Genomic DNA, 25,563 nt, shown 5'->3' with positions numbered 1-25,563 from the left:
CTTATCTTATTGGGAAGACTTCTAATTTATCCCCATTGCATATGATGCTTATTGATGGTTTTAGATATATACTACTTATTATTTTTAGGAAAGGTCCTTCTATTCCTATACTTTCTAGTGTTTTCAATAGGAATGGGTGCTGTATTTTGTCAAAGGCTTTTTCATCATCTATTGAGATAATCATGTGATTTTTGTTTGTTAGCTTGTTGATATGGTCAGTTATGTGGATGGTTTTCCTAATGTTAAACCATCCTTGAATTCTTGGTGTAAATCCCACCTGATCATAATGAATAACCCTCGTGATCACTTGCTGGAGACTTTTTGCTAATATTTTATTTAAGATTTTTGCATCTATGTTCATTAAGGAGATTGGTCTACAGTTTTCTTTCTCTGTTTTTGGTTTGTTGAGGATACATTTGGGGAAGGCTTTCCTGATCCCCTTCCTCCATGTGCTAACTAGTGAGTTTGTATCTTTCAAATGACTTTATATTCACTTTGTTTGTTTTATGTATATACTTTTATGTGTACATGGTGGCTTCCCCATTAGCATGTAAACTTCCTGAAGACAGCAACTATTCACTTTGGTCTTTGTGTCCTCAGCAGCTAGGAAAGTGCTTGTTATATATTAAGTGCATAATAAATGCTGCTTGCTCGATTTTTTTTAAACTGTTACCTTCTGTTTTAGTATCAGCTCTAGACAGAAAAGTGGTAAGGGCTAGGCAATGGGGGTTAAGTGACTTGCCTAGGGTCACCCAGCTAGGAAGTGTCTGAGTCCAAATTTGAACCTAGGATTTCCTATCTCTGGACCCGAGTCTCTATCCCCTGAGCTACTTTGTTGTTCCCGATTGATTGTTTGAAAGTGATATTTCATAAATTTCAATGAAATGTAAATAATTAGGGTTTCCTGAGCTTTGTTTTACTTTTTGAAAGCCCTGAGTTGGAACTTTAGCTCTGAAGTTTTTCACTGTGTTGTTGGATAAGTCATTTTATTTTGCAATTTCCTCGTTTTTAAAATGAGTATTAGATTTGATAATGTCAAACATCTGTAATTCTTTTTCAGTGCCTATTAGGATACATAATGCTAAGGCCTAGAAAACCCCCTGCTTTCTATTTTTTTCCTTACTGTTTCTGTTACTATGAAAAAAAGTTAAAAGTAAAATCTTGGTTTTAATTCTCTTTTCAGGGCCAGTTTTGTGACTACTGTAACTCTGGAGATCCCAGTAAAGCTCACCCGGTGACCAATGCAATTGACGGGACTGAATGTTGGTGGCAAAGCCCTCCTCTTTCCTTGGGCTTACAGTACAACAAAGTCAATGTTACTCTAGATCTGGGACAGGTAAGTTGTGGTGTCACTGACACTCTTACTTTTTTTTTATATTTATCACTGTTCATTTCTTTGTAAAAAATAATTTAAATTTTTCTAAATTTAATTATTCTGAAATTGATGAACACCAATAAACAGGAGCACTTCTGTAAACAAAGAACATAATAATAGCTAGCATTTATAAATCACTTTGAGATTTGGAAAGTATTTTACAAATATTATTTTATTTTTTTTAAACTTTTACTTTTCTGTCTTAGTAGCAAGTAATACAGAAGGGCAAGGGTTAGGCAAACATGATTAAGTGACTTGCCCACAGTCACACAGCTAGGAAGTGTCTGAGGCCAGATTTGAATCAAGGCCCTTTTTGACTCCAGGCCTGGCACTCTATCCATTGTGGGCACCTAGCTATCCCTTCAGATTAGTTTCACAACAACTCTAAGAGGGTGGTATTATTATTAGACCCATTTTATAGATGAGATGAGGAAACTTGCTCAGAGTCATGCAGATATTGATTTTTTTGAGGTAGGATTTAAGCTCAGACTTTAATCTAGAATCCAAGACCAACATTCTAACTATTATACTACACTGCACTGCCTATTGTTGTTATTTTAAGAAAAATTCTTCATGACCCCATTTGGGATTTTCTTCAGCAAAGCCTAGCTGTTTTTTATTTTTTAAAGAGTCTTAATATGAACTGAAATGTGATTCACCCATTACTTGCAGTTTGCTATTTTTGAAAAATGTATAAGTATAATAAATTCAAAGCAATTTCAGAGTTGTCTTGCTTGTCTTGGTCTCCTTCTGAACTATCTTCTTTTGTACATTAAAATATTTGAATGATCCTACTTTATTTTCTTCTTTTTGGGCATCATTATTATTGTTTTCCTTCTTTCTACCCAATTCACCTTCCATTAGAAATTTTTAAAAGCTCCCAAATCAAAGCCTTGTAAAGGCATAATTAAGCAAAACAAATCCACATGTAGTGTCTGAAAGATTTTCCAATTTTGTACCACAAATCTCTCTATCAAGAAGTAGGAATTATTCTTGCTCATTATCATCATTGTTACTCATTTCACTGTTCTTTACAAAACCTGACTTATTACAACCTATGTTTTTTTCAATTGGGAAAGGTTTTTTTTTCTGTTACTGAGGTCTGTAATAGATTTTTTTCCCCCTTAGGAGCTGTCCCTGGTCTTATAGATCCTGGCCTTAATTGGCACTGGCGAGAAATAAGTCTATGACCTACATTAAAAAATACTCCCATGTCATCTTATGAAACTTAGTCTCAAGATTTGTCTTATCCCCCAAATCTGGGATTTCCTGTAGATCAGATTGCATCTCTGATTTGATATGCTTCTCAGTGTTTAGCCTAAAACTAATGTCTCTTTTTGGCCAGTCTGGTGTAAATTATACTATGAATTAATGGAGTATCCCACAGAAGAAACAATGAATAAGGAGAATCAGAAAGGGAGTACTACCCCACAGCCTGAGGATATTGAAAGCTTTTCTGCTTATCATTAAATCTTGTAGGGTTCCTTGGAAACTTCCCGTTGGCTTCAATTAATACAGTCCATTGGCTGTACTAAATATCAGCTAATTGAATTTGTACTCTGTGGGAAATTTTGGGAGATCCTTGATGTTCTGAGAGTCTCTTTTTATTCTTTCTAACAATAATCAGTTTATCTATCTGGTAGGCTAATGGTATAACTAAATTGGGGGATTGGATTTGTGTTCTTTTTAGTTAACGGAGGACTACCAAATTTACTAAGGTTTATTAACCTATTCCAAATGCTGCTTATTGAATGAACTTGGCATAAGATCAGATAGATCTCTTTATTCTTTTGGCCTTTTGTTTTGTTTCAATACTTCTTTGATGTGTTGGAAACCTCTAATTAGGAAAATTAAATAACAAAATGCCAATGAAGACATAATCTACTAATTTGCTTGCTATTGGGACATTAAGGATGCCACACATATTTATGGTGATTACATGTTCTTGGCATTGAATGTCTCAAGTGGGATAGTTGTCTCTAATCTACACCCAGTAAAACTAAGTTCACACAGTCTAGCCTCAGCAAATTTAAATGGAAGAAAAATGATGCTTTAAGAAACACTTTAGGGGGCAGCAGATTGAGAGCCAGGCCTAGAGATAGGAGATCCTGGGTTCAAATCTGGCCTCAGAAACTTCCTAGCTGTGTGACCCTGGGCAAGTCACTTAACCCCCATTGCCTAGCCCTTACCATTCTTCTGCCTTAGAACCAAAGGTGGAAAGAAGATAAGGATTAAAAAAAAAGAAACACTTTCCTGGGTCCATTTAGAATAGAGATTTTTTTCCCTTTTTAAAAATTTTATTTTGAATATTTTCCCATAATTACATATTTCATGTTCTTTCCCTCTCCCCCAAATCCCTCCCCCGCCGTAGCCAATTCCACTGGGTTTTACATGTATTATTGACTTAATTCCATATTACTGGTAGTTGAACTAGAGTTATTGTTTAGTGTCTACATCCCCAATAATATCCCCATCAGCCCATGTGTTTAAGCAGTTCTTTTTCTTTTGTGTTTCTCCTCCCACAGTTCTTCCTCTGAATGTGGCTAGTTTTCTTTCTCATAAGTCCCTCAGCCTTGCTCTGGATACTTGTGTTGCTGCTAGTAGAGAAATCCGTTATGTTTGATTGTACCACAGTGTATCAGTCTCTGTGTACAATGTTCTCCTGGTTCTGCTCCTTTCACTCTGCATCAATAGAATAGAGATTCTTAACCTGGGGCCCATGGATTCAGGGGTCTATGGATAGTTTTCAGGGGCTCCGTGAATTTGGATAGGAATGAAATTATATCTTTATTTCAGTGGAATTGGTTTCCTTTATAATCCTATGTATTTTCATTTTATGTATTTAAAATATTATTATTATTTAAACCCTTACCTTCCATCTTAGAATCAATACTGTATATTGGTTCCAAAGCGGAAGAGCAGTAAAAGTTAGGCAATAGGATTTAAGTGACTTGCCCAAGGTCATACAGTTAGGATATGTCTGAGGCCAGATTTGAACCTAGGATCTCCTGTCTCTGGGCCTGGCTCAAAATATTATTTTAAAAGGGAGTCCATAGGCTTCATCACAGTGCCATCGACACAAATGGGGAGGGAAGGAAATAATCATTTATATAGCGTCTACTCTGTGCTAGGCACTATGCTAAGTGTTTTAAAAAATTATCTTGTTTAATTATTATTATAATAACCCTACACAGTAGGTATCATTACAATCCCCATTTTTACAATTGAGGAAAATAAGGCAGAGATTAAGTCATTTTTTCAGTGTCACCCAGCTAGTAGTAACTATCTGAGAGCAGATTTGAATTCAGATCTTTCTTACTTCAGATCGGTGCTCTATCTGTTGTACCACCAGCTGCCTCAGTTAAGTCTCATTTAAAAAAAACAACAACAGATTGCTCAGTGGAGACTTTGGTAAAAGGGGCCAGCTGGGGCCGATTGGACAGAGACAATGGTGACCCTGTTGGCTGAGGCAGAATTGTGTCCAGTTAGAGAGATAAAATAAATAAAAATAAATAAATGATAATAATAAAAGGAAAGAGGAGGAAGAGGAAGGAGAGAAGAGAAGAGAGAAAAAGTGAGAAGACTAGAAAAGGAAAGATAGTAGGGGAAGGAAGGAAGGAAGGAAGGGACAAAAGAGAGAAAGGAGGGGAGGAAAGGAGGGAGGGAGGGGGAGAAGCAGAAACCCAAGGAAAGAAATAGGAAGTCATGAGGGAGGAATTGTGATGGGGGTAGAGGGAGGTAAAATAAAGGAATTCTCATTTAAGAACAACTTTGATGTGTGATTTGGTGGCTTCAGCTAGCAACTTTTCACAGAACCCCTGGAGAAGAAAAAAACCAAGGCTTAGTTACATGGAGTTGAAGACTCTATTTCTCTTGGGGGGTCACCATTCTATTATCCTGGAGCTTGGGAGATAAAGCAATTCATACATATGACCAGTAAGCAGCAAATGTATGAAAATGATACTAACAACTGTGATGATCCTATTAGATGATTTTCTTTAATTGCTTGTAGAGAAGGTGCTTAGTGAGAGGTATCCTTTGGATATTTTATGGGAAATGTCTATTGAGTCAAAAGAGTATATCAATATCCATTAAATGGGGAATGGCTGAACAAATTGTGGTATGTGATGGTGATAAAATACTATTGCTCTATAAACAAGATAATTTCAGAAAAAGCTGGAAAGATTTCCGAAAACTGATGCAGAGTGAAATAAGCAGAACCAGGAGAACATTGTATACAGTAACAGCAATATTATATAATGATCATCTGTGAAAACTTGGCTACTCTCAACCATGCAGTGATCTGGAACAATCCTAAAAGATTTATGACAGGAAATGCTATCTACTTCCAGAGAAAGAAGTGCCAGAGTCAGATGGATATGGATCAAAGCATACGATCTTTCACCTCAGTGTTTTTGTGGTTTTATTTTGAGGTTTTGGTTATATATGAGTGTGCTCTTACAACAGTGACCAATATGGAAGTGTGTTTTGCATGATTAAAATAAATTAAGTGGCATATCAAGGGGAAAAACACTAAAAAGACAGTTTGAGATGTAGAATCAAGACAGCAAACATTTATTAAATGCTTACTATGTACCAGGAACTGTTTAAGTTCTGGGAGTACAAATACAAGCAAAAATATATGTGAATAGGGGATAGGATTTGTACAGTGAGAGCCTGGTTTCAAAATCACTGAAATGGAGAGATTATGGCCAGGTTAGAGGATGCCAACTATTGGGGAACGAGTCCTGGCAGAGTATCAATGCCTTGAAGGAGGCAAGTGATTAGATTACTCAAAGTTCTTCTTTGAGTTCTTGGAGTAGGTGGAAATGTTGAGTCCTACAGTCTTAGGAGGGCCACCTTACAGTAGGCAAGAGCAGATGAAGGTATGGCTTGGGGGGAGAGCACAGGTAGGAGGTGGCAACTCTGGTCCCTTCTCTGGTTCTTTTCCTAGATCTTCCTCTAGGTGACACCCACGAATTTAGATTGTCTTCTAAGGCACTGTCCTGAGTCCTGATGCTCCTCTAAACTTTCTGTCACTTGGTGATTTCATCAGCCATCATGTGCAATGACCACTTTTTATGAAGATGATTCCTGGATGGATGTATCCAGCCTAGTCTCTCTCCTGAGGTACAGGCCTATATCTTCATCTGCCTATCTGACACTGGGAACTGGATGTTCTGTAGACATCTAACTCAACATGTTTGGAACAGAATTCAATATCTTTTCCTCAAAATTCTTCCTTCTCCCTAACTTCCATATGGCTGCTAAGGGCATTACTGTCTTTCCAGTCATCCAGGCTTGCAATTTAATGTCAGTTTTACACTTTACCCTAAATATTTAACCTTTTGCCACATATTATTCTTGCTATCTTCATACCAAGTCTCTTATATGTCTCTTTTTCTCCACTCACATATCTGCCATCTTGGTGTAAGCCTTCATCAGCTCATGCTTGGACTATTATAATATCCTTCCATTTGTGCTTCCTACTTCAATCTCTCCCCACTCCTCTCCCCACTCTAGTCTATGCTCCATGCAGCTGCCAAAGTGATCTCTCTACACCCCATCGCTTACACAAGAAATTCCAGTGGTCCCTGTTACTCCCAGGATAAAATATTAAATCTTCTTTTTAGCATTTAAAGCCCTTCACAGCTTGACCCCTTCCTACCTTTCTATTCTTCTTAAATTTTGTGACACTAGTCTACTTGCCATTCCTCACACAGGATCCTCCATCTTCCAACTTTATGCCTTTTCTTCTTTTTAAAACTCTTACTTTCCATCTTAGAATTAATACTGTGTGTTGGTTTCAAGGCAGAAGAGTGGTAACAGCTAGGAAAAAGGGGTTAAGTAACTTGTCCAGGGTCACAGTTTTGAAATATCTGAGGCTAAATTTGAACCCAGGACCTCCCCTCTCTAGGCCTGACTCTTAATCCACTGAGCCACCTTCCTGCCTCACTTTATGCCTTTTCAGTGTCTGTAACTTTGTGCCATCCTTATCTTCACCTCTTGGCTTCCTTTAAAACTTAGCTCAAATTTTTACTTCTGCAAGAAGTTCTTCCTGATCCCCTCATATTGCTAATGCCTCCTTTCTGAAATTAATTATCATTTATGTTAATAAAAATAAAATAATGAATAAATATACTAATAAGTAAATAACAAATAAATAAATTATACTAATAAATACGAATAAATATACTAATAAATGCTTCCTGATTAACTGGTAACATAGAAAAGGTGATATATGTCTGGCCTCAGATGCTTCCTAGTTGTGTGACCCTGGACAAGTCACTTAACCCCCATTGCCTAGCCCTTGCCACTCTTCTGCCTTGAATCAACAGTATTGATTCCAAGATGGAAGGTAAGGGTTTAAAAAAAAAGATAATTTACATACTGTAAGTATGTTTTATGAACTATAAAGAACTATTTGTTTTTGTGATTATGATTATAATAAGAGATTCTCATACATGTGAATAGGGCCAATTTTTGGTTGAATGGCAGGAGAATTTTATTTTGAGCATTCTTATTTCACCTTTCTCTACCTTTTATTCCTTTTTTAAAAAATTTATTAATATTCATTTTTAACGTGGTTACATGCTTCATGCCCCTACTTTCCCCTTCACCCCCCGCTCTCCCCCCACCCATGGCCCCTTTTATTCCTTTTAAGTCCTTCTTCCCCTTCTAGGTATCCAAAGCTCTCATGCTGCCCCATATTGACTATTAATGAGAGAAAATGAACTGATGAACTCATTTGAGCAAAGGTATTAGGACTTCTGGCACAATCCTGGCCGTGTGGCTTTGGGCAAGTTACTTAATCTCTCAATGCTCTAAGCAACTCTCTAAAATAGAGGTTGCAGAAAAGGTGCTAACTGCCATTGCTATGGGGAGTTTCCTCACCTTCGGATTCCCAATAACAGTGAAATCCCAGATCTGGTACCTACCTATGAGGGACTTAATATGTTACTAAACCAGTGCAGTGTATTGGCAAGAGCAAAGGACTTGGTGCCAGGAGAGTTGGATTAAAGTCCTGGCTTTGACACTTAGGTTATATGTGTGTGTCCATAAGTAAATCACTTCTGTTTCTCTGGAACTTGGTTTCCTTATATGGGAGAATGTAAGCTTATTGAATACAGGCATTGTGTTAGTATTCCTCAAACCTAGGGCAATGCCTTGAATATATTAAACATTTAATAAATGCTTATTGGATTAGATATGTAGAATGGGTAACTTGGACTAATTGATCTCTAAGACAAGAGAAGGAAAATGGCAAACCACTCCAGTGCCTTTGCCAAGAAAACCCCAAATGGGGTCGTGAAGAGTTGGACATGCCTGAAACAACTCAACAAGAAGAAGACATTTTTCAGTTCTAATTGCTCTGATCCTATTTCATAAGTTTGTTATGAACAAAGTACTTTTTAAGCCTTAAAGCAGTATCTCAATGTAAGCTGTTATTGCCTTTTATAAGTCTTTAAGGAGAACTTTTTGCTTAACCCAAAGGAATTATTCCCTGATGGAAGAAATTCAGATATCAACAAAGAAGATATTTAGGATATACTGGACCAGAATACCAGATTTGGAGACAGAACAACTTTTTCAAAATAATTCTCTTTTACTTAAACTTGTGTGACTTTGGACAAGTACCTTTGACCTCCCATGGCTGTAATTTCCTCAACTGTAAAATGAGATTGTTCAAAGTATTTATTATATCTCTTTTTGTGCTGGCCAAGAATTGGAAATTGAGGGGTTGTCCATCATTTGGAGAATACCTGAACAAGTTGTGGCATATGATAGTTATAGAATACTGTTGAGCTATGTAAGAAATGACAAACAGGATGACTTCAGAAAAAATTGGAAAGACTTGCCATGATCTGATGTGAAATGAAGTGAGGAGAATCAGAAGAACATTGTACACAGGGTCGGCAACATTTCTTGACAAACAACTGTGAAGGACCTAGTTACTCTCAGCAGTGCAAGTGACTCAAGACAATCTCAGAGACTCATGATGAAAAATGCCATCTGCTTTCTGAGAAAAACTAATAGAGTCTGAATGCAGATTGAAATATGCTATATTTCATTTTCCTTCTTATTCTTTTTTATTGAGATGTCTTCCACAAAATGACTAATATATGTGTAATTACAATTTGAACCCTAGAACTACAATTCCCAGCACCCCACTTTCCTTCTCACATTATGTGCTGACATAGGGAGGATATAAATTTTGTGTAATGCCTCCTCTCACTCTTTTCCTGTGGTCGGGTTTGGTGGAGGTGGTGTGAGTTGAGAGCCAGGAGTAGTTTTTGCTCACCTGGTCTTAATTTTGTTAGATAGCTAGATAATTTTCTTAGATAATAGGTTTTTTAAACTTCTGTTTTCTTTTTATTCTTTCTACATCAAGTGATTATTAATAAACTTTATAAAATATAATTCTTGGAGTGTTGGATATTAATTTTAATCCTACATATGGAAAAATGTTTTACATGATTACGCATGTAAAATTGTTATCAGATTGCTTACCATCTCAGAGAGAGAGGAAGGGTAAGAAGAAGGGAGAGAATTTGGAACTCAAAACTTAAAAAAAAATAATGTTAAAAATTGTGTTTACACATAACGGGAAAAAATAAAATCTTATTTAAAAAATAAAATGAGATTGTTTGACTTGGTAGCTTTTAATCTATGCTCTTAACACTTTTCAAATGCCTCTGAAACCACAATATACTCATGCATCATGCCAGTCCTGCTCATTTATGCTTTGTAGAAGCACAATCAAGAATGTTTCTTGGAAATAGACACTGAATTTTTAAAAATAAAGAAAAGTGGCACAATTTATCCCTTATGCAATCTTTAAAAATAGTTTTTTTGCTTTTTCCCCAGTGAAATTTGACAAATTTTAGCTATATTTTGGCTTTAAACCATGGCAGACATCCCATTAATAATGTTAGTGGAAAGCTTGTAAGTGGAAAGGCTGAATTCCATGAATTTACCATAGAGGTTCTGAAAACTCTTGGGCTAAATATAATATCTCAAGGGATACCATGGCATGCCCTTGTCTCCAGTGAAGGCTCGCCCACAGTATTCACACTACTCCAGGGCACTTTTGATTTAGACTGAACAGTCTTTTTCTTTTTGAGGGTTATGAACTAATGCTATAATTTTCCTCTCAGATGTGTATCCCTACTTTTACCCCCTTCTTTAGAACTACGTCACTTTTTACATCATTCTTGTTTTTTGGTCATATATAAACTTTTAAAAAATCTTCTTTACATTCTCTCTTCTTTTTTCCTACTTGTTTTAATTCCTTTAGATATCTAAGATATTTGTGACATCCCAGAACCTCTCCCTTTTATCTTTTCACCTTTCCTCAGCCTGCACAGCCTGCTTTCCCTCTGCTAACCAACCGACCAAAAAATATCTCCAATCCTTTCCATGCTACACTCTCCTCTTCCCATCATTCATCTCCTATATCGTCCCTGTGGCTACCTAAACAAACTGGAAAGCATTTAGGTTCTTCCCTTAATAGTATTTCTCTACTATCTATAAGGAATGTCCTAAACGACAGCCTTGGTCTCTTCTATAAAAGCTTCTCTTTTGAATAGTATGTTCTATCTCCAAAAAATATTCTCTTCTCTTTTTTTCTTCAGTTTCCTGTATTATGTCTAACTCCTTTCTCTGGTCCTTTTTTGATTTCGCATACCCACCTCTACTGAAATATTTTATTAACGTAAAAATCCTAGGTTGTTTGTATCCTTGATTCTTAAAGGAAATTTCCCTCAACAGTTAAGATGTGCCGTGATTTTTCTGGTCAGAGTCTCTAAAATTTAATCATAAGGGGAGTAAAGGAAAATGCTGTGGATATGACTTAATAATAACCTTCAGATGGCACTTATGACATATCTACACACACACACACATATAAACAAATGTATTGAAAGAGAGACAGAGAGAGGGGGTGGGTAAGAATTAGAAACAAGAGTAATAAGTCTCTTTTCCTAATTCATGATGAAACTGAAACATTAAGGAACTATATTTACTTTAATAATAATATACAAACATACACATCCATATTTACATATATGTATACACATACACATATCTGAGAATAGAAAAAAGGATGAGGTGAGGATTAGAAGCAAGGATGACAGGAAGTACTTCTCCGTCATATCTTATATCTTTTGGTATAACATGTCTTATATCTTTTGAAGATATAATAAAGGGGAGCTGGGTGGCTCAGTGGATTGAGAGCCATGCCTAGAGATGGGAGGTCCTGAGTTCAAATCTGACCTCAGACACTTCCTAGACAATTCTTGTTGCCTAGCCCTTACCACTCTTCTGCCTTGGAACTGATACTTAGTATTAATTCTGAGACAGAAGGTAAGCTTTTTGAAAAGACATAACAAGAAAAAATGTGATGAAATTTAAGCAGGAGGGAATTAGTTTATTAATAGTAATAATAGTCATGTTGCTCATAATAATAACTGACATTTATATGCTACTTCAAGATATACAAAGCACTTTATGTATAGTATCTCATTTGATCCTCACCATAGCTCTGTAAAATAATTATTACTGCTATTTTTATGCCCATTTTACAAATAAGGAAACTGAGCAGTTTGCCAATGATCTCGCAACTAGTAAATGGCAGAAGTAGGATTTGAACTCATATCTTCTTTAACTCCCAGTTCAGTACTGTTCTACTATACAATTTTACAATAAGGGATAAGATGCTGATAGTGAAACTTAAGCAATTACTGAGGGAGATTCTGGAACCTCCTGAAGTTTTTAAAACTTCATAGGCAATGACATTTTCCATAACCTAGGCGCAATTGGTTTGTAAAGTATGGATTACTTGGAACTTGGAACAGAGTTCAGAAGATCTGTGATTTCATCAGTATGTGCACTCCCTCTACTAATGTATATTATAACCAATTCATGCTTTAAATGGAGGGTTTTGTGAATGACTGGTCAGATATTTCACCACCTCATTTCCAGCCTTTTGATGATGGGTCTGTCTGAGATAAGGCAGTCTTGGTGCTTGGATGAAAAGCACAAAATACATCACATGACACATTTTTGAAATCTTTCCAGCTTGGAAAGCAGGACCTGCTGGAACCTGAACTCTTTTTGCTCAGTCTTCAGGAACCTAGGATGCTTTGATGCCGCAATGAGACAAAGGAATAGGACTTTTAGCTATCATTTTTATAGTGCTTTTAAGGTTTACAAAATATTTCACATATGTTATTCCATTTGATCCTCACATCAGCCTTGTAAAGTATGTACTATTAATATCTCCATTTTACAGATCCAGAAAACTGAGCCAGCAGAGGTTAAGTGACTTGACTAGGTTCCTGCAACTAAGAAGGGTCTAAGGAAGGATTTCGATTCAGGTTTTATTGTCTCCAAATCTACCACTCTATACACTGAACCACCCAGCTTCCTTTAGTCAGAGAACTTGGAATAGTCTGGAAAAGAGAAGTAGATATCTGATCATTCACATATTATTTCTGAATGAAATATGTTAATTTCTAGTGTCCTTGCAGTATAAGCTCTGGCAAGTCTTATCTGCTAGATGCAATGATGATTTTTGTTTGTTTCTTTGTTTGAGGACCAGCCTAGCTTATTTCATAGGTTACGTTTGTTTGTTTGAGGAGCAGCCTAGCTTATTTCATAGGTGTGGATCAGGAAGAGGTCTTAGAGATCCTCATTTTACAAATGAAGAAATAGGTCCAGGGAGGTTAAATCCAGGTCCCATACTCCAATCCCAGCATTCTTTCCACTTTCATCATTATCAGAAGGCTAGTGAAATTTTAGGCTGCAGCAAGTCATGGAGTTAACTGCTGAGGAATGGAGAAGTTACATTATGTTTAGGAATCCTTACGCTGATGACTTGACAATTCTTTTTAAAGATGGGAGTGCATTTCATTATGTATAATTTGATGTGTTAGGAGAATCATGGGGGAAATATAAAGATAAATGAGCCATGGTGCCTGTCCTTCAGGAATTTACCAACTAAGCTATAGATTCTGTGTAATAAAACATGCCTGGATGAATATAATAACACTTGAAATATGGTAAGTGTAAAAGAAGGCTATGAAATTCTAGGAAATTGAAGGAAAGTTGTTTTCCGGTTAGGAGCCTTTGAGGAGGACTTTATAGAGAAGGTAGCATTCTTATAGGGTCTTAAATGACAAGTAGGATGTTCATACATATGGATGAAAGTAGAAGCATTCCAAAAATAAGGGACAGCATGAGCAAACCTATATGTGTTTTGCATGGTAATTAGAGTGCCAGACCTGGAGTTGGAAAGACTCATCTTCTTGAATTCAAATCTGGCCTCAGACACTTGGTATGTGACCCTGGGCAAGTCAGTTATCCCAGTTTTCCTCAGTTTCCTCATCTGTAAAATGAGCTAGAGTAGGAAATGGCAAACTGCATCAGTGTCTTTACCAAGAAAACCCCAACTAGAGTCACACAGAGTTGGATGTTCAGTCACACAACTGAACAACAATAACAACAACAATAAGAGTACTAAATTCTAGGAAATCAGAAAGTTGTCTTCTAGCTGGGAAGCCATTTGGGGGAGACTCTATAAAGAAGGTGGCATTCATATGGGGCCTTGAATGAGAAGAAAGGATGCTCGTACGTATAGATAAAGGTAGAAGCCTTCCAAATGTAGGGGACAATATGAGCAATACATATGTGTGTGATAGTATATAATCCAGTTGGGCTATATTGTAGACTTCCTGAGGGATTGTTAGAGCTAGAGAAGTAGTTTGCGGCCACGTTGTATAGGGTTTTGAGCTTAGAGACTTGTGCAGACATTGAAAACACCAAGGTCATCTACTGTATTCCAGGTCATCTTCAGTCATCCTGACTTTGGTCTTACCACTGCATCACCCTTAGATATCATTGGTCCTCTTTGAAAATGAAGGATGAACAACAACGTATGATGTTGACTACTAGATCAAGAAGAATGGGCTCCATTAAATAAACCATGGGGAGACACTGGAATATTTTTAATCAGTGGAAGTGACTTGGTTAGACCTGTTCATTGGAAAGTTTAGTTTATCAACACTGTAGAATGGAATGAAATGGTAAGAGACTGGGAAAGGAAGGCTGTTGTAGTTCCGAAAGCAGTAGTCAAGCCCTGAACAACAGCATTGGCAGCCAGAATGCTAAAGTGGGTCAGATGCAAGAGATATCATAGCAATAGATTTGTGGAGATGGAACTTGGCAACTGATTGGATGTGTGGAATCCGGGAGGAGTTAATTTCAAGATGACAAATCTGGGTGATTAGGAGAATCAATAAATTCAACAATAAGCTTGTATTAACCATTTATATGGATACTGCCCTTAGTACTGGGGTTACAAAAATAATTCCACAAAATGAGAATAGTGATGCCACTGTCAGAAATAGAGAATGTAGATAAAATAACAGATTTATAAAAGAAAAATAATAAAATTCACTTTTTACTTAGGGCTTTAATGATAATTAATTTTAAATGGCTGGTATGTGGGGAGGTATGGTATCCTTCTCTTTGTGATAGCAAAGGCTCTTATTCTTAGGGAGTGATTTAACATTTTCTTGAAGAGGTTGTACAAGAACCATGAAGTTATTAGATCTGAAATACTATCCAAAATAAATTCATCTGATAATGTTCATGATGCCACCTTTCATGTACGCGAATACATATGATCTATGTATATTTAAAAAAAATAAACATTATTTAGATTCTTCTTTGTTTCACATTTAATTGCCAGTTAACAATAAATTAATTTCCTGGAACACATCTTACATTGTAGAAGAGCAGAATCTAAGAGCTAAAAGAGACCTTAGAGGTTATCCAGTCCATTGACTAAGACTTATTTCTATAACATCATTGACAAGTAAGTCATCTAGTCTTTCCTGGATGATCTCCATTGAGGGAGGAACTCAATGAATTTTTGGAGTATATTCTAAGCTATTTTAAGATAGGAAAGTGGGAGTATATGTATTAAAATATTGAAAAGTCATAGATTTAGAGCTTGGAAATTTAGGTCTTAGAGATCATCTAAACTTCTCACTTTGTAGTTAAGAACTCTTAGGCCTAAAAAGTGACTTTAGTGACTTATTCATGATTGGCAGAACTGAGATTTAAAACCAAATCCCCTGATTCCAAATCCAGTTGTGTTTCTCCTGCCTATTTACATTGCTTAGGGATTTTCATGTGAAATAATACTTCTGTAGTAATTGGAACATTACAGAGTAGTTATATGGGAAATATTAAATTGTTTACAAGCAGCGTCTCTCTTTTTTGAGTTGTACCATCTGATAAGTAGATCTCCACAACGGGGCTCAATGCCAAGTGTAATGACTGAACATCAAAGGATGCCTACAAGGAGTGGGCCTGCTTGGCTTTTTCCTTTACAACCCTGTAATAATGTACTTAAAAAAAATTTTTTTGTTGGTGGTGGTCTGAATTTTTTCCTTTAAAAATTGATTTGAAATTATTATTCCTTAGAGCAAAAATAGCCTTTAACTTTAAAATCTTATGAATTACCACAACTATTTCTAAACAGGATCTTTTTATCTTTTGCTCGTAAATATTTCTGCTGACAGTGACATGATAAGGTGGGTGTAATAATAACATATTATGAGACTGGGTTTGGTGTCTAAATATACAGGAATTCTTTTGAAGCACATAGATCAGGAACGACATCTCTAGAAACCTTTTAAAAGATTGTTCTCTACTTATATTGCAACCCTTCATAAATATTAAAATTTATAGTTTTGAGAAAAATAATTATCCCCTAACATAAGAGATAAATCATAATATGTTCTGCCCTGGACTTTCTTCCTCAAATTATTAACTTGTATCTCTGTCCAAACAGATTATTTTTGAAACCACATATTTCTCCCCAAGAACTGGACCACATGTCAGGGTGTAGAGAAGCCACACAATCTAGTGAGGAAATCAGTTCCTTATCTCCCTTATGTGCAGGGTGTAGGCAATAATGTTACTATGTATTTAAGGCCAAAAAAAAGCCATTCCCCATTATGTGAGTTTAGAAAATGAGTAAATAGTTCTCAAAAGAAGAATTATAAACTATTAATAGTCACATGAAAGAATACTCCAAATCACTAATAATTAGAGCAATGCAACAAATAACAACAAAAAACACTAAGATTTCATTTACTATCCAGCAAACTGGCCAAGATGATAGAAAAAAATGTCAGTAATCAGTGTTGGAGAGGTTGGAAGAAAGTAGGCATTGAACAAGCATTTTGGAAAGCAATTTTGAATTGTACAAATATAGTAAAAAAATGTGCATGCTCTTTGACCCAAAGACTCCATTATTAGACAGACACCATGAGGAGGTCAATGATTATAAGAAACCCCAATGTATACCAAAATATTTATAAAATCGCCTTTTTTTTGCAGTAGCAAAGAAGTGGGAAGAAAGTAGATCACCATCAATTTGGGAATGACTAAACAAATTGTCGTATTTAAGAAATAACAAATAAGTTTACTATAGAGAAGAAAAGAATTAAATGAACTGATGCAGACTGAAGTAAACAGAGCCAAGAAAAGAACATGTATAATGACTTCAGCAGCATGAAAGGAAAGAGTAACCACTACAAAACAACTGAGCTAATGCTGCAGAATTACTAAGAACAAATATTGCCCCAAAGAAGATATGGGAAGATACCCCTATTCCTTTGCATGAGTGAAAGGTTCAGGGGTGAGGAACATTGCATATATTTACAGATTTTTTTCAATGTATTGATTGATTTTGTCAATTTTTTCTTAGCTTTTTCTTTTCTCTAAAACTATTATTTGTTAACATGAGATAGTTCTTTGAGAAAGGAAGGGGAAGAAATTAATGGAAGAAATTTTTGTGATGTAAAAACAAAAATATCAATTAATTTTTTTTAAAAGTGGGCTACAAGATCAAATCATTATTGTCTCTACGAAGGGGCAGGGAAGGAAGGGAGGCAAACTATTTGGATCTTATAACTTTGAAAATATGTGTTGAAAATTGTTATTACATGTAATTGGAAAAAATAAAATCTCTTTGAATTTAAGAAAAAGTGAGCTATATAAAGGCCTTCTGTCAAAAAAGTCCCCCTCAATTACAACTGTTATCTGAAACTCATTTAATAGGGATTGAAGCTTTTTGTTCTTCCACAATGCTTGAAATTTAATAGCTTCCTGAACATGTACCACACTGATTTCAATTTGCACTATGCTACAAGCAATTGAAGTTTCCCATTGCTCCCATATAGTGCTAGGCTTGTGATCTGTTTCTGAAATTTCTTATTTTCCCTTCCTTTGGTCTAGTGGTCTAAAGTCTATATTCTGATGATAATATTGCTTCTGTTCCTACCTTCATTGTTTTTTCTCACAATCTCCTTTATCCTCTTTTTTAGTTCCTGGACTTTCTTATATTACTTTGTCTTTTTTTCCTTCCTAAATTCTTACTTTTGTTTCCCAACTACACAAGAACCAGGGAACAACTGAAGGGAAGAGATTGTTGCTTTTATCAAGACCACCTCAAGTGTGGCCAGCTCCTTCTACTCTTAGCAGACAGGTCTGAACTAGTCAGTGCAAAGCCCCCCATGAATTCCTGGGAGTGCTCATGCAAAGGGGGATCCATTCCAGTTCATGATAGTTTCATTTGTGTAATTGATATAAATCCCAGGTGATATGATGTGATTGGTCAGCAGTTGACAGAGCGGTTTGCTCTTGGTCTTGTTTTGGGACCATACTGATCCCAATTGGTGCCCAGAGTCCCAAAGACCATTAGCTGGGCCAAGAGAGGTACAGCCCCAGGCTGCTGCAGCACAGCGCTCAGTGACGCATGATAGATATGGATGGGGGAGAGGGCGAAGAAATGGGAGACTTTCTTTTCACCAGGTAAGGGAAGGTCCTTGGTCTAGATCAGTGGTTCCCAAACTTTTTTGGCCTACCGCCCCCTTTCCAGAAAAAAATATTACTTAGTGCCCCCTGGAAATTATGAAACTATTTATTGAACTCAGAATAGAATGTAATACAAAAAAAGTGTGGCCATCACTGCCTCCCTGGATCACTGCAGCACCCACCAGGGGGCAATAGCACCCACTTTGGGAATCACTGGTCTAGATACTTTCCTTTCTTGCTTGTATCATCCTGAAGGGACTGGGTAGTTGACTGAAAGGTTCTCAATACCCAAGTTGGAATTTTGGTTTTAGAATGTATTAGTTATGGGTGCTTGGGTATTTCATTTTGTTGTTTAGTTGTTTCAATTGTGTCCCACTCTTTGTGACTTCTTTTGAGGTTTTCTTGGGAGAGATACTGGAGTGGTTTGCTATTTCCTTCTCCAACTCATTTTATAGGTGAGGAAACTGAGGCAAATGAAGTTAAGTGACTTACCCAGAGTCACACAGCTAATAAGTGTCTGAGGTTGGATTTATACTCAGGAAGCTGAGTCTTCCTGACTCTAGGTCCAGTACTCTATCCACTGCCCCATCTACCTGACTTAGGTCAAGTTACTTGACCTCTGAGTTTTCATTTTTTCATGTGTAAAATGGGGATTATAGGCTTATTGGATCATACACTGTAAATATAGAGTTGGGAGTGACCTTAGGGGCCATCCTCTTCTTTTTAGAGTTGATTCCATCTGAGGCCAGGATAAAGCCTAGCACTTTTGAACAAGGTCTAGCCCTCTGGCACGTTATGTATGTATAAATACCATATCTACTACAGGCAGCTAGGTGGCACAGTAGATAGAGCTTAAGACCTAGAAACAGGAAGATTCATCATCTTGAGTTCAAATCTGGCCTCTGACACTTACTACCTCTGTGACCTTAGGCAAGTCACTTAAAGCTTTTTGCCTCAGTTTCTTCCTCTGTAAAATAAGCTAGAAAAGCAAATGGCAAACCACTCCAGTATCTTTGCCAATAAAATCCTAATGAGATCCCGATGAGATCACAAGTCAGACAAATGAAACAACTAAACAAGTGACACCACAGATACCATATATGCCAATATTCAAACATTCTTCCTACCTGCTCCATCACTCTTCTTCAAAAATAAGGCAACGTACATATCAACAGCCATTAAATCAATCAGATTGACCTACCTGGCAAAAGAAATTCTAACTACTTCAAGGGAATATTAAAAAGTAACTATAGAACAGAAAAAGCACAGGAAGACCCAGGTTAAATCTAGCCTGAGACCCTTACTAGCTGACTGTGTGACCCTAGGCAAGTAACTTAACCTCTTTCAGCCTCAGTTTCCTCTTATGTCAAATGGGTATAATAAAATCATCTACCTCCCAGGGTTGCTGTGCAGATCAAATTAGATAACTTTTTTTTTACAACCCTTACTTTCTGTCTTGGGAATCAATATATAGTATTAATTAATTATTAAGCAGTAAAGCAGTATTATATTATATATTATATAAAATATTGTATATATATATATATATTAAGCAGAAGAGCAGTAAGGGTTAGGCAATAAGGGCTAAGTGACTTGCCCACAGGGTCACCCAGCTAGGAAGTGTCTTGAGGCCAAATTTGAACCCAGGATCTCCTGTCTCTAGGACTATCTCTCAACCAATGAGCCACCTGGCTGCCCCCTATTAGATAACATTTTTAAGTGTTTTGAAAATCTTGAATTATTATATAAACACTGGTTATGATTATTCTGCCTTCCTCTGGCAGTGAATTAGGAAAAGGAAGGGCATACTGCTTTTTACTGTCTAGTACCTATGTCTCAAGTAGGAAGTGAGGGACCATTCTTGTCTTTGAAAGCAGATACAGCTGTTGTGCCTGTAGCTTGGGCCTCAAAGTCTGTGAATTCCATTTCCTCTTTAGGAGCTCTGATGCTAACTCATCTTTTCTTTTTTTTTTTTTTAACCCTTGTACTTCGGTGTATTATCTCATAGGTGGAAGATTGGTAAGGGTGGGCAATGGGGGTCAAGTGACTTGCCCAGGGTCACACAGCTGGGAAGTGGCTGAGGCCAGGTTTGAACCTAGGACCTCCTGTCTCTAGGCCTGACTCTCACTCCACTGAGCTACCCAGCTGCCCTAACTCATCTTTTCTTGAAGCATCCCTTCTCACTGCTTTGTGCTCTGCTCAGAATCTCCTTAAATGCTCCCATAGCAGAGAGCTTAGAGACTCTGGGCAACCTTAGTCCCAGGGTAGCGGGGAGTGGAAGGCATGGAGGGCCATTTGTCTAGATTACATCTCCCAGAAACTCCCTTAACCAGGTTTGGAGACTCTTCCCTGCTCACAGAGGTCCGTCTTAAAAGCTAGTCACATAAAGAAATGGAAATAATTTTTAAAAGCCATGAATGTGAACTATTCTCAGTAATACTGCTGAGCAGTGGGACATCTGTTTTTACAGTCCTTCCAAATCTTGATGAACGCTCCATGAGTTTATTTTAAAATACTTGTAGTTCTTTCCCACTGTTTCAACATGGATTCTCAAATAGCTCTTTAAAAAAATAAAACAGCTTTAAAATTTATTTTTGAAGTATAGGTTTCTTTTCCCATGACCCCCCTCTACTAAATCTAACTTAAGCTCTACCCTCTCTCTCCTGCCCTAAAAATGGGTCCATGTTGTCATTTTGTTTTCTTTGCAGAGTTGTTCTAGAAATAACTGTCATTAACTGAAAAATTTAAATAGTCAGATTCTCTCTATTGTTCAAATGTCAGGCTCACTGAAGCCCTGATTTATTTGGTTTTGTTATTTGCTTTCCTGAAATAAGAAAGAAGTTCCTTGGTCAGATTATAGTATATGACAGCAAGCTCAATTATGTGGCTGCAAAGAACTTAGAAATGGGGCAGTTTGACCAACATCTGCTTCTCCTCGCTCAGGGCTGGCCTTGTTCCTTCCTAACATTTTTATAATCCAGCTTTAGTAGCTGTGATTGGCTGCGAAGTTGGAATGGTTTGATTGCTGTAAGCCCATTAAGCTTCTTGAGTGTACACACAAGCGAGGACATGAATCCTAAATGGAAATTTCCTCTTGTATTTTTGTAGCCAGGAATTAAATAAGGAAAATTCATTGCTGCTGGCTAAATTGATGTGTTAATAAGATGGCTACATCATGAACAATCTCACTCGAAGATACAAATCAGCTTCTAATTCAAAATTAGTAGGTTTTCAAGGAGGATTAATAACTTTAGCATTTACTGGTAGCAGCTTATGATGATTATAGTAACAGCTAAAATTTATGTAACACTTTAAGATTTGCAAGGTACTTTACAAAGAATATCTTTCAAAAAAAACCCTTGCAACAACCCTGTGAGGTAGTTGTCTCCACTTTACAGATAAGAAAAGTGAGTCTTGGAGTCTTTAAGTGACTTAGCTTGGGTCTAATAGCTAGTAAGTATCTGACATCATATTTGAAACAGGTCTACTTGAGTCCAAGTCCAGGAATCCTGAAAATGAGGCTGGAGAATGAAAAATAGAGAATAAAAAAGGCTCACATTATCCTCACACAGGACTGGCCCTTGTTCAAAAAGTTTCAGTGGATTATTATAGCCTCTAGTATAAAATCCAAACTTCTTCATTTGCTATCTAGAGTCTTTCATAATCAGTTTCCAACTTATCTTTCCAAGCTTATATCACACTACTTCCCCTCATGAACTCTTATGTTCTAGTCTGATTAGCCCATTTGCTGTCCCCTGAAGATGCCATTTCATCTCCAGTCTCCAAATCTTTGCTTGGTCTATCTCCCATGTCTGGAGCACTTTCCCTTTTCACTCCATCTTAGAACCCCTGCCTCCCCTTAGGCCCGAGGTCAGGTGTCGTTGTCCTACAGGAGGCCTTTTCCGAGTACCAAAGTTGTTTAATCTGCTCCTGAAATTAGTTTGTATTTATTGTAAACATATACATTTTCTGTTTAGTTATTTGTGTCTATGTTCTTTCTCCCCAATGGAATGCAAGCTTTCTGAGGGCAGAAAAGTTTTTTGTTTTTGTTTTTATGTACCCAGTAACTAGTACAGTGCTCAGCAATAGTAGGAACTTAATAAATGCTGGTAGAATTGAAGTATTCAAAAGAATGATATTAATAAGAGAGAATATAGTGAAAGAAAAGAAGACGGCTAAGTCTAGAACCCATGTAATACCTACATTTGAAAGGCAGAAAAAACAAGCAGACAGGTAAGGAATTATGGAAGAAGTAAGAAGAGAAGACCAAGTTCACTGTCTGATCACAAAGGAAAAGAGAACAAGGTAGAAGGGATTTAGCAGTGTGAAGTCCAGCAGATTTAATTTATTTCAATAAGCATTTATTAAACATATGCTATATGTAAGATACAATGCTAGGTACTAAGGACACGGAGATAAAACCAAAGAGGCCCTTAATCTCAAGAACCTTAAATTGTCAGTTATTCAAAAGTTTAGAGTATGTAAAAATCTTATTCCTTTAAAATTTCCAAATATGAATGTATTTCCCATTTGAACAGCAGAAACTAAAGTTTCATATTACCATACTTCTATGAATTGCTTCATAATAGGGGTCAGTTCTTGCCTGGCAAAGCAGTGATTCTCCGGTTGGTTGATTATCCTGGCAGTACTGGCTTCTTCTCCCTCTTGCTGGCAGTTTTATTATTATTTCACTCATGATAGTACCAGAGGATGGTCAGGGGAAGGGGAAAAAGGTCCAATTGACTAAATCAGTTTGACTATTCATTTAGCTTTGTAGAATGGTTTGGTTGATCAGGCCTGGCTTAGGCAAATTGTGTAGCAGACAAAGAATATTCCTTACTTCTTCTCAGGTCCTTCAAAAAAACTTAAAATCTCTACATTCTGTCTTATAATCTACATCAAGTATCCATTCCAAAGCAGAAGAGCCGTAAGGGCTAAGCAATTGGGATTGGCTTACCAAGAGTCACACAGCTAGGAAGTATCTATGGCCACATTTGAACCCATGGCCTCCCTGGACCTTATTTGAACTCTGGTCCTCTACCCATTGAGCCACCTAGCTGCCATTTCCCCCATTTTTTAAAACATTTATTAATATTTGTTTTTAACATGGCTACATGATTCATGCTCCTACTTTCCCCTTCCTTTCCCCCAATTTTTAATGCTTCTCTGCCCCTTTTATTTTTATGTTGCCTTCTCTCCCCACCACTGCTCATTCTCTCTTGCCCAGCCTCTCTATACGATTTTACGTCTTTGGGTCCATGCCAGGATAGGTCCCTGTCCTACATGCATATCTGAAAAAAGGACAGAGGATCTATTCCTCACTAAGGTGTTAGTGACTGATTTCAGTACATGTGTTGCTCTTCCATTTTACCAGAGGATGATGATTTAACTTGAGGGAATGAATATCCTAGTGGATTTTCAGGCATTGCCAGTGGACTTGCTGGGGAAAATATGCTTGGTTGGTGTCCAATAGGTCTTAGGAACAGAGGGATGGGGATTTAGGATTGGAACAGGCTTTAGAAGTCATTTGGTCTAACATTGCTAAGGACGTTGATGCCAGCAATATAAAAAGATTTTGCCCAGACTCCTCAGGTAATAAGTGGCTGGGCTGGAATTTGGGCAGAAAGGTTCTGACTGAAAGTTCATTGTTTTTTCCTCTGTGAATTATGCCATGTCTACACATAGGCAGTTTGTGGGCTTGAAAGATTCTCTAGCATTTTCATTTTCCCTAAATATACACATAAATAAGTGTTTTCTGTATTTCATTGGGTCATCTCCCCAAGTCTGATGGTCCTAAGATACAGCACACTGAGGAGGTTGCTGGTCTTGCAGGCAAGAAAAAACAAATTTGAATCCTTCTTTGGGCTATGGCTAGCAGTGTGACCCTGAGGAAGTCCCTTAACATCTTTAGACCACAGTCTCCTCATTTCATAAAGCTCAGAACCTCTTTCAACCCTAAGTTTATAATCCTACAAATAGTGAGATATTAAGGCTAGAAAGGACCTTGGAGACCATCTTCCTAATGCAGCCCTTCATTTCACAGATGGGAAAGCTGGTCTAGAAAAATGATTTGCTCGAGGACACAGATTTCATTAGCAGCTAATCCAGGACCAGGTCCAAGATCTCTTGGCTATAGTCCCAGGGTGCTTATTACATCATTCTGCCAAGCTCTTTTCTTTCAGTCACATTCCATACTGTATTTTCTACACATCCGTGCCTCCCTAAATCCTCCAGTATCTGTTTTCTTCAGAGCCTTATTAGACGTGCTTGCAAGGAGGCTAGTGACAGGTCCTGACATGGATTGAATGCCTGCAGATTCCAGCCGATGCTGTTTGGAACGGGAGGGAGGTTTGAATGTCTGAACCTGTGGGTTCAACTTAGGATGCTCCTTCTTGTCAAGATGAGAGGGACCTTTGCCTGTTGGCTTTTATTTTAAATAGTAGTAGTCCTCTGGGGGCCTCAGACCAACTGTCAGCACCACCCTTATCCAGGCCAAGCCCAGGCAGGCCTATGGCCATTTATCAAAGCCTTTCTAGTCCCATTTAGGAATAGGCAGGATGATTAGAATGCACAGGGTACATTCTTGGGGCCTGGTAAAGCCTCCTCAACTAAAGTGATATCTGTGGAGGCAGGAATGCACCCTAGCAGTTGTGGAACGGTACTTTTTAGTGGCATGAGAGAGCCAGAATTTTGTTTCTCTTGCCATGAGTTTTCTGTGGTGGGGAAACCTTTACGCAACAGTGCTTTCTTTTCCCTTCCTCACTTTAAGCCAGGGGTGAGGAGAGATATAGTAGGTGAGTGATTGTGGATAGTATCGGGAGAGTGTGAAAAACCCATAATCAATAAGAAAGCTTCTGTTGATTGGTTGAGATGGAGTCAGGAATTATGCAATGAATTTCACCCAGTCCAACTAAGTGAATGAATCTCAAAAATTAGTGGTGCTGCTTGTTAGAGCACCCACGAGTGGGTTAAATGCTCTTCCTAGTTTTTATTTTATGTCCTTCAAATTACCTTGTCTATTGTATTATTTGTGAATCTCTCTGTTCTCGGTTAGCTTTAATTTTATGTCCTTCTAATTATCTCATTCATTATATTATTGGTGACTCTATCCTTTGTTTTCCTTGTAAATAAACCCTATAAATTCTCTTCTTGATTTAGAATGTGGAAATAGGAAGATGTTAGTAGAAGGGAAAGAAGGAGGTAGCTTATAAATTGTAAGGCACCATACACATATAAGCTATTAGGTGCCAATAGATAGATGATGAAAATTGTGGGTAGAGAATTGAGGTTCAAGG

At 37.3% G+C, this 25,563-nt stretch overlaps 1 protein-coding gene across 1 annotated transcript in view; it reads left to right on the top strand.

Annotated features, from left to right (window-relative positions):
- The window catches only part of LAMA3 (laminin subunit alpha 3), a 337,939-nt gene that overhangs the window by 36,467 nt on the left and 275,909 nt on the right, over nt 1-25,563 (top strand). Inside the window, exon 2 of the mRNA XM_044682964.1 lies at nt 1,184-1,336. Coding sequence (XP_044538899.1) covers nt 1,184-1,336 — 153 coding nt within the window. The remainder of the gene's footprint in view (nt 1-1,183; nt 1,337-25,563) is intronic.

Source organism: Gracilinanus agilis, chromosome 1, assembly GCF_016433145.1.
Source record: "Gracilinanus agilis isolate LMUSP501 chromosome 1, AgileGrace, whole genome shotgun sequence".
Classification (NCBI taxonomy): domain Eukaryota; kingdom Metazoa; phylum Chordata; class Mammalia; order Didelphimorphia; family Didelphidae; genus Gracilinanus; species Gracilinanus agilis.
This window is presented reverse-complemented; position numbering and strand designations above follow the sequence as displayed.